The 18,984-nt window shown below is 50.8% G+C and overlaps 1 protein-coding gene across 1 annotated transcript; it reads left to right on the top strand.

Annotated features, from left to right (window-relative positions):
- Nucleotides 1-594: 594 nt before the first annotated feature.
- On the top strand, nt 595-15,574 carry LOC135308417 (neurofilament heavy polypeptide-like). The gene is made up of 11 exons (XM_064433327.1): nt 595-916; nt 2,045-2,268; nt 4,191-4,258; nt 6,397-6,629; nt 7,426-7,526; nt 8,772-8,907; nt 9,354-9,518; nt 10,396-10,487; nt 11,000-11,162; nt 12,456-12,682; nt 14,545-15,574. The coding sequence occupies exons 4-11, from the start codon at nt 6,465-6,467 to the stop codon at nt 15,383-15,385; spliced, it is 1,890 nt and encodes a 629-aa protein (XP_064289397.1). The 5' UTR covers nt 595-916; nt 2,045-2,268; nt 4,191-4,258; nt 6,397-6,464; the 3' UTR covers nt 15,386-15,574.
- Nucleotides 15,575-18,984: the final 3,410 nt, after the last annotated feature.

An 18,984-nucleotide genomic window follows, 5' to 3' on the forward strand; every position in this document is an offset into this window, starting at 1 on the left:
AGAGCAGAGGTGGCTGAGCCCCACTGAGCCCAGGCTGTTGGTAGAAGGAGCAGCCTTGGCCAGCAGCTGCTTCTCTCCCTGTGTGGGAGCTGTCACCTTGCAGCTCTCAGTCTGTGGAAACAGAGCCCAGTGCTGAGGGTCAGAAGGTGAGGACTTGGGCAACAAAGTCCTGTGCTGCTGGGCCAGGTAGTTTGGTAATTGCCCAGCTCTGGATGAGCTTTGTGCCTTTACTGAATGGATTTCCAAGCTCCTCTAGGTGCATGGGAAGGAAAGCACAGAATCCTAGGATGTTAAGGATGGAGTGGACCTTAAAGATCATCTAGTGCCAAGGCCCCTGCCATGGGCAGGGACACCTCCCCCTAGAGCAGGTAGCTGCAAGCCCCATCCAGCCTGGCTTTGAACACTTGCAGGGCTGGGACTTGCACAACTTCCCTGGGGAACCTGCTCCAGTGTCTCACCACCCTCACAGGAAAAAATATCATCCCAAATATCTAACCTAAATTTCCTTTCCTTCAATTTCTACCCATTACTGCTTGGTCTGCCATTACAGGACCCCAGAGATGTTTGAAACTCAGCCAGCTGGTGGCTCCAATTGGAAACCAGCCCGAGGAATGGGTTAGGAATTAGAAGTCAGCCCCAAGGGATATCTGTTGAGGGAAGAGAAGGGTCCATATCTTGTCCTGCAGCATCAGGAGCTGGTGGCATCCAGCTCAGAGTCAGGGACTAGCACTGAGGCAGCCTGGAAAAGACAGTGTGACAGAGGGAATGCTTGTACTGAAATGGACATCTCTCCCCAGGCCGTGAGAATAGGCTGCCCCTGCAGCTCAGAGGGGAAGGCCAAGGACCCTTGGTTGAGCTCAGCTGTGACACTCTGGACCTTGGGGACATTTTTGTCAATACCCCCCATGTCTGTGAGGTGAGCAGCAGGGCTGGGGATGGATGCTGATGGCTCCTGAGGCAGCAGCAAGCCTGGTGGAGCTGTGGAATTCCTGCCAAGCTGGGCAGTTGTGAGCAGGGAATATTTGATGTGCTAGTCCAGTCTGGGGGGTCAGAAAGGTGTGTCTGTTGTTCATGAAGGCCCAGCCCCTGCTTTTGGGCAGCCTTCCTTAGGGATCAGCTGGGAGGCTTCCTGCAAAACAAGCCCTTGGCAGGTGCAACCAGCACTGGGTGCAAAAGCTGCATGTTCAGAGGCTTTTGTGGCAGTGCCAGACACAAGGCACCTTTGGACTGGGCTCTGCAGAAGCAGCTGGAACCAACTGGCTGCCTTTGAGCTTCAGTCCACTGCCAACAGCTTCCAGTCAAGGGTCTCCTGCTCATTCCTGGAAGTCCCAGCAAAGCCTTGGGAGTTCTGTCCCTTGCTGACCAGTCCCACACTTCAGCCTTGGTGCATCTCTGGCTCTGGAAAGAGAAAAGTGTTCCTGGGAAAAAAGCAAAGGATTTTTCTACCTATTTGCGTCCACCCCCCAATAGTGTCAAGCTTGTAAAAAACTCATGAAAGAGCAACTGAAAAGAGGCAGGAAATGAGGCACTGCATCAGGGCAAACACTTTCAAAAGCTTGACTGTAGAAGAGAAAGACACCACGAGTTTTCTATACCAAAAGATGGTGCTGTGTGTACATTTTGCTGCTGATGCCTCATTATAAATGTCTTGTTTCCATGGTGTGGGAAAAGGTGAATGAGGTGATGGTGCTGTTGGAGCTGTGCAGGCTGGGGCAGCAGCAGCTCAGTGCTGATTCACTAGGCAGCTGCAATCACCCCACGTTGCTCTCAGGGCCAGGTCTCCATGAGCTGGGTGATGCTGCCCAGAGGTGCACTGCTCTGTGTCCATGGGATAACCCCAGGGTGACTGCAGGTCTGTGCAGCTGCCACTGCTTTGCATGAAAACCCAAAGGCAGAACTTGTCCTCTTGTATCTTCTGACTTCTGCCATTCAGCAGCACAAAGCATCTTCTGCCTTTTGTGGCTGTTCATTGCATCCTTAGACAATAACTCCCAAGAAGGGAAGATTCCACACGAATTTCCACTTTGCTTTCTTGCTGCTGCAGGTGAACCTGATCAACCAAGGAGCTCTTGATGCTCCCTTCAGCTACATCCCTTCGGCCACAAAGGTGGGCTTGGGCTTCAAGTTGGCACCCCAGGAGGGCATCATTGCAGCAGGTGGGAGCCAGACTCTCCAGATCTCCTTCAGTGCCACCGTGTTGGGGAGGTTTGAGGAAGAATTCCGGTTCAGTCTGGCTGGATCTCCTACGCCTGCCATCCTGACCATCAAGTAAGGACCCTGGGAGCTTGGTGGGCACATCTGCAGCTGTCTCTGGGACATGCCCCACCTGCCCCCTGTTGGGGTGGAGCAGAGAGAAAAGGTGTTTGCTGAGGTCTTCATCTCTGCTCTGATGCTGGCATTGCTTTAGTGGGAGGATGCCTCCTGCCCTGTGTGGTACCTGGAGCTGGAATGACTCCTCCCTGCAGGGATCTCCCTCTGCCCTGGGCCATGGCAGGCAGTGGGATGGATCAGCTTTGGGCAGCAGCTGCTCTGGGATGTCCCAGCTGAACAGCCAGCAAGGCCCCCAGGGCTTTGGAGATGGGCCAGCCTGGGGCATTCTGCAGCAGCAGCAGTGCTTTTAAAAACTTCTGTCAATAATCCATGCCAGATGGGCAGCAGCTCACCTCCCCTCTCATGGCCATGCTGTGGGGGACAAGCTGTGCTCCCTGCTGCTGTGCCCAGAGGGCTCTGGTGCCTCCTGTGCACAGCCAGGCAAGGGCTGATGTGGGAATCAGGGAACTGTGCAGCAGGAACTGTGCCAAGGACTTGGGCATCATCCCCTGGGCTGGTGCCATGGCAAGAGATCATCCTGGCCCAGCACAAGGGACAAGGGGTGATGATAGGGGAGGCAGAGCTCAGTGCTCAGCACCACAGCAGCGCGAGGCCCTGTCCCTGCCAGCCTGAGCCATGTGCTGCTAGGATAATGCAGTGGGAGCAGGAGAGCTGATGCTGGCTGCTCTGCAGCTTTGGAGCTGGGCTGCTGCTCTTGGGAGGCACTGGGGCAAGGCAGTGAAGAAATGAAAGCAATCTGCACTGGATTATGGCAATAAGATAAGGGAGATGGATGAACAAGAACAAGGAAGTTATTACTTAGCAAGAGCAAAGTGGTGAGTAGGTCTGCCCCCAGTGGAGAAAGAATGATGATGGCTTTGTTTTTGGAGGAAAAGTGCTGCTTTTTTATTTTGGAGATCAAGAGGGAACCTTCCACCATCCAATAATTGATTCTCCTCTGTCCCTCCCCTAACTGGTGATGGGATGTTTGTGCATCAGCAGCTTTCTCCTTGAGCAAGGGCAGGTGTCTCTTGTTGAGATGTGTGGAGCAGAGCCAGGGGCAGTGCTGTGAATCCAACAGAAGGCACAGGTCACTGGGCCTGGATTTTTAACCACAAGGCAGAGTGGGCATGAATTGGCATCAGCCATGAAATCAACTGGGGAGTGTTGTGCAGCTTCAAGTGCTGCTTTCAGTGGGTGTTGGTGACTTTTGCAGTGTGTCTGCTGATTTCAAGGACAGGTGAGGTGCTGTGCTAGATTCAGGACCCCCTTGTTTGGTTGTTGAAGCTGTTGCTCTTGGCTGTGCCAGCTGGTGCACTGCTGGCAAGCTGGTCCTTTCCTCTAGGATTCATCTGTCCCCTGTGTAGAAGTGTTGCTGCTCTTTTCAGAGGATGTTTGGGGCTGCCCTGGGTTCATGGCTCAGAACTGTGTCTGTAATGATGGTGTGGGTCAAACTCTGCTGAGAAAGCTCCTCCATGGGAACAGCAGTTCCAGCTAAGAAGTAGCAAAGCAGGAACCTGTGTCTGGCAGGGCTGGTTACAGAAGTTTGTGGGGACACCTTGATGTCCATGCCATTGCAGATGGGGAAACTGAGGCCCGGAGCCATGTCTGGCTGTGTGTTCAGGGTCCTTCATGGGACCAGCAGCATCCCGGGGGCTTTTCCTGCCTGCCCTGTGCCCAGAGCCCATCAGTGGCTGCTGGCTGCTGGCCACTTGGCTTTAGCTGCCTCCTGTGCCCAGGGGCACTGTGCTGAGCACATGGTGTGTGCTGGTTTGAAAGGCATGGTGCCCTGACACCAGGTTTGTGCCCCCGAGCCACGACAGCCGGAGCTTTGCAATTCCTTGAACCAAGGCATTTCCTGCTCTGTCCTCGCCATGCAGGGGCAGCGTCACTGGACCCAGTTTGCACTTCGACCTCCCTGAGCTCGACTTCGGGGACATCTCCTTTGGTGAGTGCTGCCTGGGCTGGGACACAGCGGGAGGGATCTGTGCCTTCCAAGGGAAAAGCATCCCTCCCTCCTGCTCTGCCCCAGCAGCCTCTTCAGGGTGGGAACTGCAGGGCTGCTGGTGCTGCAGGGAGCATTTGGCCATTGTCAGATCAAACAGAAGCAAGGCATAGAAAGTCAGGATTTTCTGGTGTCTGTCCTGCTTGAAAAGACAGATGTCTGCCAAGGAAGGTGGGAATCTTCCTGGAATGGAAAGATGAGCCCCTCCCTCCAAATGATGATACCTTTGAAATTACAGAGCTCAAACGATGGGGAAAGGAATAACAGTTCTTTCCTAGACTATATCAGGAGAGCCCAGAGAACAAGAGCAGATGTTTGCCAGCTGCCAAGTCCCGTTTTTTCCCTTTGGTGCAGTGAGGATCCCAGCAGGAGGAGCTGTGGGCTCTGGCAGGGCAGTGATCCCCTGCCAGCCGGCAGCGGCAGGGAAGGAGGGAAGGAGGGAAATGCTCCTTTTGCAGAGGGACAGAGGGCAGGGGGATGTGGGCAGTGCCTGAGAGCAGCAGGCAGCAGCGGGGAAGGCAGGCAGGGTGGGTGCCAGGCTGAGTTGCAACCAGGGCAGTGCCGGGGCCAAGCACACAACCTCCCGCAGCAGCACGTGGCCGAGCTCCCATCCCCGAGCGGGAGGAAGGGAAGCTCCGCTCCCTGCCCAGCCTCAGCTCCCACTGCACAGCGCCCACGGCATCACGCCACAGCTGCCAAAAACCCCCAAGGGAAAAGCCCACCCCCAGGGCCAAAACCCCCAAAACCCCTATCCCCCTTCCCAGACCAAGGGGAGCATTCACTACCAAGCCTGAACCCAGAACAAGGAAGGTCATGGACTTTTTAAGGAAACTACTTGCCTTTCCTGAGCTGCTTCTGTCCCCCCCTGCATCACCATGGAGGCACTTGTCAAGTTGCCTTCTTGAAGAAACGAAACAAGAAAGGCAACCAATGGAACTATGGTTCTGAACCAGGAGATTGATCCTGCTGGATCTGCTTTCATTCCTAAGGTCTCTTCAGCTGAAGGCAGCTTTTGTATCTTTGCTTCTTTGGAACTGTTGACTGTTGTCTGCATGCCGTGAGCTCAGTCTCATTGGAGGTTTTGCCATCTGCGTTTGTCCTTGTTGTGCCTCTCTTGCCTCCCTGCTGGAGTCACTGCTGGAGCTGGCAGTGCTCACTGGGATGGGCACAGAGAAGCTCTGGGCTGCACCTGCAGTTGTTTTTTCTCCCCATCTGTGTTCCAGTGCCTCTTGGTGAGCAGGCCTGGGGAGAAATCTCCTCCCCACAGAGCTGCCAGCCCAGCCAGATGTCCACTGCAGAGCAGCTTGTGGCTGCTCTCCGGGCTCTGCAGGACATCCCCACCATGAGTGGCTGCATCTCTGGCTTTCCAGCATGGAAAGCAAATCCCAGAGCTCCAGTGGGGTAAAGCCTTGCAGGCAGCAATCCCAGTGAGCAGCATGGGTGTGATGTTCCCGTTTGTTGGGTGAGGTGGGACCTGGTTCCTCATTGCCAATCTCCAAGCAAGGCTTGGCGTGCCCCCTGTTGAGTGGGCTCTGAGCTGTCTCGTGCTCAGTCTGTTTGGCCCAAACCAAGAGATGCCTTAAAGATCCTGCAGAGAGAAGCTGCATTGGGCTGCTTTGCCTCACGTTCTAGTTCCTGATTCCATCCTCACTTTCTTTTGCTGTAGCTTCTTCTCAATGCTGACTCACTGTTTATCTATCTTGAAAAGGGTGGGAGTGTTGGCAGGCTGAACAGGGAATTTGACAGCTTGAATTCTCAGAGGAAATGCTCGGTCTGAGTGCACACTCATCACTGGGAGATCACTGGTGCTGGTTTGGGGCAGGTGAGGCAGCTCCTCCCCATCGCCAAGAGAGAAGCTTGCAGTGTTCAGCAGGGCTAGGAGTGGGCATTTTCAAGGCTGCAGTCTGCAATCTGTGTCAGAGGGAACTGAGTGACGATTCATTCCTCATGCAGCTTCTGGCTGAGCTGTAGTTCAGATAATCCAGAGCTAAACTCCAGTCCCACTTTCATCGTGCCAGGCCATTCCCAGCAGGAGTCATGCCACAGTGGGAGCCTCAGTGGATGTTGGTGTCCTTTCCTAGGCTTTCCCTACACCCAGCGCTGCCGGCTCACTAACAGCTCCCCGGTGCCCGTGACGTTCCAGCTCCGCATGTCGTTCGATGGCACGCAGCCGGCCGTGGACAGCGTCGATCAGATCCGCTGCCACAGTGACCCAGCCTGGAGGAAGGGCATTCACTTGTATGTGGAGCCCCGGGAGTTTACAATCACTCCCAGCCGAGGGACCATCCTGCCCCAGGGACACCAGGACATCCAGGTACGGGCAGAGTCCAGCCAGAGACGCTTCAGCACCAGGGCTGCAGCTGCACTGCAGTGTGGGAGGGCTTTAGCTCTGCTGCAGCTTTGAGCATGGTGTGAGTGAGAGATCTGCACTGCTCTGAGGCCTCTGCTAGCTGCCTTACTCGGGATGTTCCTCAAGGAGCACTGTTTTCTTTCCAAAATCATATGCTGAGGTCACATACCATATGGTCAAGGCCAGAAGTCACTCTTGGGTTCTTGAGAGCCATTTATTTGATTGCAAGTGGGCAGAGCAAAGATGAGGGCAGAGGTGGTTGTTAGAGGGATGTCATTGTAGAAAGCAGTTAGCTTTTCTTCTTGGTGTGATTTCCCCTCTCCTGGGGAGCAGAAGGATTTGTGTTCACTGCAGGAATCTCCAGTGGAGACAAAAAACTCTGCAGCCATGAACTGCCCAGCACCTGCTGGGCCACACTTTGCCCTCAGCTTCCTGCTGTAAAGCTGAACTTGTTGTGTTCAAGTCAGATTTCTTCTGCATTTATGTCATTGTAGTCAGATGAGAAATTGGGGCCTTAATTTGAATACAGTGGTTCATAGAGCTTTAGTCTAATGTTTTAATGTAGCTGAGCTATGCCCTGATAGCAAGGTGTGTTTAACACATCTGCTATTGCCAGAAGGCTTTTGTTGCTTTGAGACTGTGCTCTACACATGGAGCAGCAGCAGAATTAAGACAAAATCTTCCCTCAAGGACTGGAGGATATCACACGTGGATAATGAGCTTTTGTAAGGAAGAATTTCCTGTTCTTCTCTTCCACCAGGTGACCCTGTGTTCCAACTCGGTGATGGAGTTCTACAGGAAGATGCTGGTGGATCTGGAGGGTTTTGGCAAGGGAGTGGCATCATTGGTCATCACAGCCAGGTACCAGCCCTTGCCTGGCCTCCCCCAGCCCCTGCCTTGCCCAGGCTTTGCTGGCTGCAGCTGCCAAGGAGAAGTGCTGGTTCATGAGCTCATGTTGTGCCAGCTGGGCATGAGAAGAGCCAAGCTTGGACAGCAGCCTGTGGTGAAAAGCAGCCCTGCTCCCAGCCCAGCAGGGTCCTGGGCCCTTTTCTGAAGGCACCAGGAATGAGATCATTTCTTGGCCTGGCTTTTGGTGCTTGAGGTGGAACAAATTTCCCCAGGGCCTCCTCTCCTTCTTGCTGCAAGAGGTGGAGTTGTGCTGGGTGCGAGCACCGTGCATTGGTTTGGGACACAGCAAGCAGCCTGCTGAGAGCCAGGCTCTGGTTCTGTTCATGAGGGCACGTGGCAGGGGGGAAGTGGCTGCCAGCAAGAGTGCTGAGGGCAAGGTCTCAGGAGGGGAAAGCAGCCCTTGATGTGGCAGCTCAGCTCTAGATTTTCTCCTTCCCTCTGCTTCCCACTCTGAGCTTGAATGTTCTCAGGGTTGAGAGCAAAAGTGGTTGTTGCTGCAGCAGAATTCCATCCTGCTGTGCTGCTGTGGGTGTCAGTGGAATGCCAGGAGGGATGCAGTTCCCTGGGACTGTTCCCTCTCCCAGGCAGAGCCATCCAGGCAGTGCCTGGGCTGCCATTTTGTCAAGCAGGTGGGCTGGGGACAGTCAGTGCCTGGAGCTGTGGAGGGAAGGAGCCAGGGAGCTGTAGGGCCTGGGAGGGGCTGATCAGCCACTCTGGAGGGCAGCTGGTGTCTCGTGCCCTCCAAGGCTGGGGCAAGCAGCTGAGTTCCCAGGCAGGGCAACAGCACCATGGCAGAGAAGGGAGTCATTTTTCCTGGGCACTGGAGTTGTGTGTTCCTTGAGCCTTAGTGAGCTCTGTTCCTTGTTGGGAAGGCTCCCCTAGAGCTCATGGATCACTGGGACTGTTACAGGAGTCCTTGCAAGCCTTCCTGGGGAAAGGAGGGGCTGAGGCAGCTGTGGGACAAAGTGCTCTGCCTGGGGCACTTGGCAGCCTCTGGGTGCTGCCTCTCAGGGTTTGCCCCTCCTTGACAAGACCTGTTGGAGTGGGAAGATGTAGAAGGCAATTTATCACTGCAGGGCTGTTCAATGTCCATTTGACAGTGACCAGTGTGTTATGCTCCATCTCACAATCTTTGAGGGTAAATGTTCTCCATTCTCTCAGTATCTCTAATTCCCCTGGGCTCATCTCTTTGTCCAGATGTCTCGTTCCCAAGCTGCAAGTGTCCCCCCACGTGCTGCAGTATGATGAGTGCCTCCTGAAGGTGCCATATGAGAAGAAGTTCCTGATTAGGAATCCCAGCCACCTGCCTGGCTGCTACGGGCTCATTGAACAGGTTTGGCATCCCATCCACCTCCCCCTGTCAAATATTATTGAGGAGCTTATTAGGGGAAAAAAGGATTTGGACATGACCTTGCTGGTTTCTATTCAGTCTTAAAGATTTGCTGAGAACAGGATCCTAGCTGAATGTAAACTTGAGGATGCAGTTTAACCTGCTGAGGGAACAGCTTATGTTCTAGTCTTCAGGGTGTTTTCTTGTGGGAGATCTTAGAGGGTTGTGAAAGCTGCTGCATCCACAGACACCAGTGCCTGTGCTGGCAGCCTCCTTGCAGGATCCCCTGGGAATGCTAAGCCTACAATTCTTGCATCTTGTTTGTGCCTTTTACCTTTGTCCTGGGCATTTTTAAACACGTGTGTCAGTTGCTGTTGCGGTGGATGTTAGGGAGTGTAAAGTTTCTTCAGAGGTGCCTCTGAAGCTGCATTTCATTGTGTCTCTTGCAGAAACGCAAGGAGGACGCTGCTGTGCTCTACTCCAGCCCCAGGCCCTGTGGGATTGTCCAGCCTCACAGCACTGCAGAGATCCCAGTGCTGGTGGAAGTGCAGGCGCTGGGCACGCATCGCACCAATGTTCTCATCGGCGTGTTCGGGGATGAGAGAAACCCACTGGTGAGTGCAGGGGAGATGTGTGCCTCTGTGCAGCTGCTCCTGGCAGGCTGCAAAGGGCACAGGGATTCTGCCGGGGAAAACAGGCACAGGCTGCTGTGGAGAAGGCCAGGAGGGATGGGTGGCACAAACAGCTCGTGCCTCACGGGTGGTAATCTCAGTGTCTGGCACAGAATGTCGTTGGTCTGAGCTGGAATCCAGGGTCACTTTAGTGCATTACTCTTGAAAATGCTGTTAACTTTGGAAACATCTGTTTGGAAATGGCATCTCTCTGAGCACAAAAGGGGATGTCAGAATACTTCTGGCAACCTTGAGCTTTCTGTCAACGAAAAGAAAGCTGGCATTTGAAGAGTGGTTGCAAGGATTGAAACTTACATTAAAACATAAGGAAATGACAATGCCAAATTGCCTGAATGGCACCAAACATCTGAACCTGGGCCATTGTGGCACTGCATGTAAATCAGTGAAGAGGAAGGACAGGCAAGGCAGGCTGTGCCAGGGAGCCTGAGGTTTGACAGAACAGTTGCTTTCAACTCTCAGACTGCTTACCATAAAGAGGAGGGCTTCTCCCCACCAGAGGAACCAGTTGTTTAACTGTCAGCCTGGTCTGAATTCGAGATTTCTTGCAAAGCTTTTACCTTTGGGCCAATAATTTGTAGTTTGAAAGGTTCTCCTACCTTGATCCTTTTAAATTTGGAGGTGAACATGTAATTTGCTTTTTCTTTTTTCTCCAAAAGCCCAGCATTTCAGCTGGAGAGTGGTAGCTGTCCCTAAAGAAATAACTAGAGCAGGGTTGAGCTGTTTAAGGATTTTTAGGTTTCCCTGTAGTGGTTTGCTTTGGGTTTTTTTAAAAATGTTTCTTGCCTGCTTCCTGGGACAGAGAAAACAGTTATGGAGCTCTGGACAGCTGGCAGAAACCTCCCCAAGCCCAAGGCTGATGGAGTCTGGCAGGATCCCAGCACTACAGCCCATGTATGTATGTCTGGATGCATGGAGAATGCCACCTGAGTCCCCTGGGAGTGTTGGAAAATGTCAGCCAAGCCCCCAGCAGTGTCAGGGAAACATTCCTGATAAATACCTGGTGGAGCTGCAGAGTTTCTGCTGTTGGGCCCTGGGGGAGCTGTGCTGGCTGTCACTGCCTGGGTCTGCCCCTGGATGTCTCAAATCTGCCCTTTTTGCTTGCCTTCTCTGTCTTTTCCTCTCCCACTGTGCTTTTTGCATGCCCACAGGGTGTTCATCCCTGTCCTCAGCAGTTCCTCAGTGCAAGCAGTTGCAGCTGCTGCAGCAGCTCAGTGTCATCCCTGGGCTGCCTTTAGAGCAGACCTGCTCCAGCCTGGATTGGGAAGGGCTGGATCCAAGCATTTCTCAGTTCAAGGTGCCAGCAGCCAGCCAGGGGCTGCATCCTGACCAGGAGCTGCTGGTGCAGGTGTCCCTCCCTCCCACTACAGGTCCCACTACAGGTTCACAGTTATCTTCTTTTCCAGAGATGAGCTTCACCCACCTCAATTCACTCCCCATCCACCAAAGGAGATGAGAACATGTTTGAATTGCCCAGCGTCTCGATGGAGGCACTTCAAGGCTGGAAAGCAGGAGGCAGCCACAGCCCTGACTGAAGAGCAGGATTTGACCCAGTCTTCAGGAGTAGAGGTAGATTTTCTTGTACACCTACTGCTTGTGCTGCCTCCCCAGCCTGCCACCAGCAAGTCATGCTCCTGCTGAGCTCCCTTTTTGCTGCCCTGCTGTCCTGTGCCCTGACAGTGGCTGGGCAGCAGGGCCAGTGGCTGGACATGGGGGAGTGGGAGGGAGAAATAGGAGAGTTTTCCTTGGAGAAGCTCACTCAGATCCTACAGGCCTGTGTTGAGTGTGGCATTTTTTGCCTTGTTGCCTTCCCAATGCAAGATGAGGCTTTCATCTGCATCATGATGGGAAGAGCTGCAGCTTCCTTGGCAGAGCAAGCTGGGATGAGTCCTGATCTCCATTTGCCCTCTTCCCAGCCCAGCCAGACTCCCTGTTTGCAGCTCTCTGCTGTCACCCGAGAGCTGCTCTTGCACTGCTGGCCCTGAAGCTGTCTTACAAACTGGGACTTGGCAAAGTGGCTGTCTCTTCCTGCAGGCATAGGGCATGGCTTGTTTTTCAGGTGCCATCACAAGCTCCTGCAAACCCTCACCTCCCAGCAGGCCTGGAGGGATTCAGGTGCTGCGTGGACGCACCGCACACTGCCCTGGAAGCGGAGAAGGGAAGAGGGAATCTGTCTCCCTTGCACACTGTCAGTGTGGCAAGCAGGGCTGGAGCTGCCAGTGCCACTGGTGGCCCTGAGCATTGGCCACAGAGGGGCCTCCCATCCCTGCAGGCCCAGCACAAAGTGCTGCTGGAGCAGCTGGGTGTTGGAGAGGCCGTGCAGGACACGTTGTGGGGCTGCCCAAGGACGCTGTGCAGCACCTATGGAGGGCACTGCTCCCCCTGCAACTCCTCAGGTGGTCCAGAGGAAGGTTTTGCAGGAGCTTTTGCTGTAGCACCTTGAGGGAGCAGCATTTAAATCAGAGAGAGAGGGGAAGAGCCTCAGGAGTCAGATGAGCTGGGCTGGGAGTCCTTTGCTCAGCTCCAAGTGCTCTCACTCTGAGTCTCCTCCTTTTCTAAAAGCAGTAAGTTTTGAAACTTTTTCAAGGCAAGTTGTGCATCAGAGAGAATTTCTAGTGCCAGGAGACATCCCAGTTCACTTTCATGTCATGTACTAATGAATGCATTGAGCCGTGAGGATGGGAGAAGATTTTCCCCATGGTCACTGCACTGGTCAGTGACATGGATGCAGGATGAGATCAGGGTGATTCTGGCAGTGTTTGGGGAATAGGCCCCTCTGGCTGCAGCTGCACTTTGCTCCAAGCTGCTCTTCTGCATCCATTTCCATGCTCAACACCTCCATCTCTCCTGTCTTCCATGCAGGCTTCCAGTATCCTGCCAGTGTCAGGTGTGCTGCAGCCAGGAGAGAGCCAGCAGGTCTCCTTGCCCTTCTCTGGCCACCTCAACAGCATCTCCAGTGCCACGGCGCTGTGCCACGTGGAGGGAGGCCCCAGCTCCGAGGTGCTGGTGCCCGGGGAGGCCTCACGTGCCAGCTGCTCCCCGAGCCCCCAGGAGATCAGCTGTGGCTCTGGGGCACCTCTCAGGGAGAGGTGAGTAAGCCTTCCATGGGTTCCTGCTCTCCATGGCTTACTGTCCCTGCAGGGCTTCCCTGCTCCAAGGACTCTGAGCTCAGAGGTGCTGCATAGCAAAGGCCAGAAGCAGCACAGGGATGGCCACTCTTGGCTCCCTGGCTCCCAAGAGAGGAAGCACCTTCTTCTGTTGGGACAGAGCATCTTCTTCTCTAGTTTAGTGGTGAGCCCTCCTGCCTCAGATGCTGCCTTCAGGGAGCCGGGCTCTGGCCCTGCCTTGGCACTGGTGTCTTTAGCTCCATGGTGTTGAGCTGCTTCTTCTTCATCATCTCCCTTCTTCACCAAAACAGTGGGATTGTGGTATGGGCAGGCGTGGGGCACAGACCAAACCTTGGTTTGGGTGCTGGTGCTGCCACAGATGAAGTCCTTGCAGTGCTGATCTGCCAGGGTTCTCCTGATGGTGGAGCAGCAGCCATAAAAGCTCCTGTCCTTGAGGCTCCCCTTCAGCTGCAGCAGTGGGCAAGCACAGGAGAAGCTCTGCTCCAGCAGGGCAGCCCAGCTCAGGACACACAGGCAAAGTGTGAGCTGGGAGTGGAGGCTGCTTAAAGCAAGCCTGTGCATCAGGACTTCCTTCAGGCCAGGCTGAAGTTGGTTTCATGGGGAGGAGAGGGACGAGGCTGCTTCAGATGGTTTCCACGGCAGACAGCAGCAGCTGGCTTGGTCACAGCTGGCTTCCAGCAGGAAATCTGGCTGACAAGAGCCTGTCTTGCAGGAGAGCAGTTCCTGCAGCCTTTACTTTCTGACTGATGGGATTATTCTCATTTAGGATCAGGCTATGAGTTGTTAAAACCGAGGCTCACGAACAGTGACTCTCTAACTCATTAAAGTTAGAAAGTGGTATGTTTATTAACCCCGGCGGGCGGCACCAGAGTCGTCCCTACAAGGCGTGACCGCGCTGTACAAGGTTCTTTGTCGTCTCTTTATTTCCCAAGATCTTACACACAATACATGTGCACAACCCCAGCACCTTCCCTCCCTGCTCTGTATTAAAATGAGGTCATTAGTCCTTCACACCTGCGCAATTCTTCTCTGGAATTGGGTTGGTGGTCTCCAATTGGGCCAGTGGTCTTAAGGGATGAAGTCAGGAATGTCTTCATCAGGTCTCTGTGACCCTCTGGCACCATCCAAGGTCCCCTGCTTAGTGACTGATTGACATAAAGCCCAGGTGCTAACCATTGTTCTGCTGGTTTCAAGATGTTCTTCTAACAGTTCACTTACTCCACTTCCTTCTATCAAGAAGCTCATCATGGTAAGCAATACAACAATCAGCTCTGGCTTAAGCATCTCATCATCATTAACCTATGGTCTGCCTGTCTAACTGACATCCTGATCAATGTGAATTGCTTCTAAGCCTCAGGTGAAATCCGAACTCATTGAAATCCTGCTTCAGCTCTGCCCAGGGAGAAGGGGGCTGAATGAGCTGAGTAAGAATTGCAGGAGAGATCAGCAGATGTTGGCAGTCTGTGCTCTGCTTGAAACTGGGAAGTCAAGAGACAAAGGGCGGTTTCAGGCACAGCGCAGAGAGCTGGTGGATCAGCCTTTGGCAGTGGGCTGGAGGTGTCTGGCTGTGCCTGGAGAGGGAGCTTGCACAGTCAAGCCCTTCTGATGGCAAGGCTCAGGCTTGGCTGGTCCTGGAGGTGCCCTTCCACCACTGCCCTCCCTTGGGATGTTCCCAACCTCTGTGAGTTGAGGAGAATTCACGGAAATGGTCTGGCGCTTCTGCCTGGCCTCAGGGTCAAGGAATGAAGTGCAGGGCCAGCCAGGACGAGTGAGCCCAAGGTTCTGGTGGTGACTCTCAGCCATGTTTTCTGTTTTGTCTGCAGAAGGGAGCTGAAGCGGCCGGCTCCAAAGCTTGAGGAGGAGACAAAAGCCTTGGAGGAGGAAGAGAGGCAGAAGGAGAAAGAGAAGCAGAAGAAAGAAAAGAAGGGTGTCTCTGTGGGGAAGGAACCTCCAAAAGCAGAGAAGGGGAAAACCAAACCCCCAGAGAAGAAGGAAAGCAAGGCCCCAGAGAAGAAGGACACCAAAATCTCAGAGTGGATGGAAACCAATGCCCCAGAAAAGATAGAAACCAAACTCCCAGAAAAGAAAAACAAACATCCAGAAAAGAAGGAAACTAAATTCCCAGAGAGGAAGGAAAGCAAGGCCCCAGAGAAGAAGGACACCAAAGCATTATTAGAGAAGAAGGAAACTAAATTCCCAGAGAAGAAGGAAACCAAAGCTCCAGAGAAGATTGAAAACAAACTCCCAGAAAAGAAATACAAACCTCCAGATAAGAGGGAATCCAAATTCCCAGCAAAGAAGGAAACCAAAGCTCCAGAGAAGATTGAAAACAAACTCCCAGAAAAGAAATACAAACCTCCAGAAAAGAGGGAATCCAAATTCCCAGAGAGGAAGGAAAGCAAAGCACCAGAGAGGAAGGAATTGAAAATCCTAAAGAAGGAAAGCAAATCTCCAGAGAAGAGAAACAAACCTCCAGAAAAGAAGGAAACCAAATGCCCAGAGAGGAAGGAAATCAAAATCCCAGAGAAGGAAAGCAAGGCACCAAAAAAGAAGGAACCCAAAGCCCCAAAGAAGGGGGAAGCCAAAGTGCCAGAGAAGAGAGAGACCAAAGCCCCAAAGAAGAAGGAACCCAAAGCCCCAAAGAAGGGGGAAGCCAAAGCCTGAAAGAGGGAGGAACCAAAATCCCAGAGAACCCAGCTGAGCTGGAGAAGAACTCTTTCTTTTATTCACACAACTTATTTTATACCGTTTGCCAAACCTAATGTGCAACTTTAGTTAGTTAATAGATTTCTTATTATTAGTTATGCCAGTTATTCTGTTGGATAATAAAATATATTTTACTTGTGCATCAAATCTCTCTGTTGTATTGTTTGTATTGTTACCTATTCTCTTCACTGATTCTCATGGGACAAATCCCTTGTTCTTGCAGGTGCATTTGTTTTTCACCCTCAGAACAGATTGTTCACCAAGTCTCATTCTCAAAATAACTTCACATGGGAACTTGTGACTGCTTAGCTGCACTTAGAAGAGATGACAGGCCAGCTGTTAATATAGCAGAACAAGGCCTGGTTTCATAAGGCCTTTCTTTTATCATTATTCTACCTGTCTCTGACATCTCCCCCTTTTTGTTCATTTAAAAAAGGCTCCTATGTTCTGATGTTGAAACAGCTCACTCTTGGGAGGGTATGATCTCATGAAGGTTATCACTGGTTATCTGTTAGATATGGGGTAAGATACATGAAAGACCAATTACAATCAACAAAACTTACCCAATTCTGTCAAGTCATTGACACAGGGTTTTGCAGCATGAGCAAACAAAAGAATAATGTCCAATGTCTCTTAGGGAAATGGAAAGAAATGGCCATTGTTTCCAATTAGCTGAGAAGTAGGAGAAGGTCCATTAGCTGGAAATGTTGATCTTGGACATCACTGAATGTCCTCCTGGAGCTGGAACAGGGAAGGACTGAAGAAGGTTGGGAGGAGCACTGTCCCATGATGATGCCATGAGGCTTTTGTTGGCCAATTGCCTCTGTCAGTTTCCAGGCACAGCTGTGTCTTGGCAGTCCTACTCCTGTTCCTGTTCTGGCCACAAAGGCTGCAAGGGGATGAGGTTATTTCTCTTTCCACTGGGCCTCATTTCTTCAGAGCTGATCAGTATCTGATGGAATGAACAGGTGACTGCTTTGAGCTGTTGGTGATAAAACACAGGCATCTCTTCTCCTGAAGTTAATGAATCAATTAGGCTTCCCTGTGGGACACTCCATTGGGATTTAGATGGGATGATCTTTTTTCCAAGTTTCTAATGTAAATATTGCATGATTCAAAATGTTAGTCATCCAAATTTCTCATGTACATATTGCATTATTTGAATGTTCTAAGGCATTCATTTTTTTTTTTTTTTTTTTTTTTTAATAAGAATGAGATGCATGTCTTTTGTTATGAGTATAAAGAAACATCGTAGCAAAATAATATATGTAGTGGACAAGAAACTTTGAGCAATTAGGAATAATTTGGATACAACGATCAGGAATATTTCTAATAGCAGACAAAACTAACAACATAGGTGGAATGAAATAAATAGAAATCGCTGAAATAATGTACCATCATCCCAGAGTCTGCAAACAGCTGACAAACCTCGATTCAGTGGGGACTTGGATAATTATTTCCAGATAATAATTCCCAAGCTCCCTTTAAAAATAGTTCTACTGTCATGTACAGACGCTCAAATTGCAAAGTCAAAGCAACTCAAATCTAGTTTTGATGCAGAAAACATCTGGGTCTGTTGGCTAATTCCTGTCCAGGCAGAGCTAAGGCCTGGCCACCACCCAAGCTCTAAGTGGGAGAGAATTCCATAAATGTAATTTTAAACAAGGCTCCTAAGAATAGCACTTAGGAGTAAAGGTCTAGGGGTGAAAGACTGATGAACCGTCCAATAGCTGTCTCCTCCAGAATTTCCTCAGCATGGAGATGCTTTAAACACAGCAAACTGTTGGAGTGGTTCTGTAATAACAATTGGGACTGCATCTGATTGCTTAGAGTAGATGTCACAATACCATCAGTTTAGAGGAGGCTTCTGACAAAGCTGAGATATCATTTCCTGGAACTCTGAAAAATACTTGAAAATCATGAGGCAGCACTGGGTCAAACCATGGAGCCCCAGTGCAGAGCCCAGCCAGAGGGGTAGTCTGGTCTAAGAGATACATGAGCAGCTAGAGAACAAAAGAAGGATCCTGAAATGACACCTGTCTTGTAGATAATTACACCAAAAGATGGTAAAACATATGAAAAGCTGGCTATAAAAACAGGAATACAAACATGAATGTATTTATGACACAAAAAATGCAACAAAGGAAAACACTGAACAGCTCACTCATAAAATTTATGATACCTCAGATTAAATAACACTCAAACCTGATATAAATTCCTTTCGACATCAATAGAGCTTAACAAGATGAACTCAATAAAACCCAGCCCTAAAAGGATTTCAAATTAATAAACATAATTTCATTATCACCTTAGTAGACCAAAAAGCACTCTCAAGAGAACTCAAAGTTAATCACTATTCATACCGAACATAACTGGATCCATAAAAAGCTGGAATAGATCATTGTTCAAACTAAGTAAAACTGAAACTTAACAGAAATAAAATCTACCAAAATTTACTTAATAAAACTTAACCTTATTCAAGAAGGTAACTGAGCGTTACAATATTTGGCCTTAATTTAACAGAATTCAAATGAACATTCTTAAAAGTTATAGATATGACATGATGTAACTCAGTCTAAGGTTATTAACACAAAAAGACAACTTAAAGGTGAACAAGCTGTAAGTGAAATAACAGCATGATGGTGTACTGGAGGCATTAAAGTTGTAACAAGCATATTAGAATTAGAAGTAAATCAGTTATGAGTAAAACCCATGGTAACTGCAAATTCCGTGGAAAGAGAAATTCAGTAAGACTTTTCAAAGTGCAGGGTTACTGGGAAATAAATATAATAATGTGCAATTTAGCATATTGCTGAACAACCCAACAGCTTTTAGTGACAGTATCTGGCATCATTTTATATGGCAAATGTGTTAGCATTCTTGTTAAAGAGATCAGACCATGTTAAAATTTGATAGGTAATAAGGCGCTGCATTTACCGCTTTTCAATCTCTCCAGTAACTGTAAAACTACATAAAACAATCAGAATTTAGTCAGAAACTAAAATAAACTTTTAAAAACCCTAGAGCACCACGTTTTCAAGGCACACAAACACAGCTCTGGGCCGGAGCGGGGCCTGTGCCGCCCACAGGGGAGAGGGAAGGCGCTGCCCACAGGGAAGCTATGGGGAGAACAGAGGCCATCTAAACTGCAATGACATAACTGTACACCAATAAAGCTTCTCTCAATATTCACACAGTATTCATCCCTTAATTGCCAGAGCCAATCATCTCATTTTCCATCTCCCAGCAGGGCCCTGCGGCCGTGAATCCAGCCCGCCGGGGCTGGCCCGGCTCGGCTGCCACAGCCCTCCCGGGGCCGCTGCACCTCTGCTCCCCAAACACTGCGGGAAAAGAGCAGGGGAAAAGCAGCAACACACAACAAACCCTACAACCCGCACACAAAAGATAAACACAGAAGAGGCACAAGCTGCATTTTATTGCACCTTCTGCCAACAAAGTCACTGACTGAGAGTTGCATTTCCAAGGCCAAGATCTGTCTTTTGAGAAACTTCAAACTCAGAAATATTATTTTTATTAGATGTGTACAAGGCCAGGCC

This window comes from Passer domesticus, chromosome 10 (genome assembly GCF_036417665.1).
Source record: "Passer domesticus isolate bPasDom1 chromosome 10, bPasDom1.hap1, whole genome shotgun sequence".
In the NCBI taxonomy this organism is placed as follows: Eukaryota; Metazoa; Chordata; class Aves; order Passeriformes; family Passeridae; genus Passer; species Passer domesticus.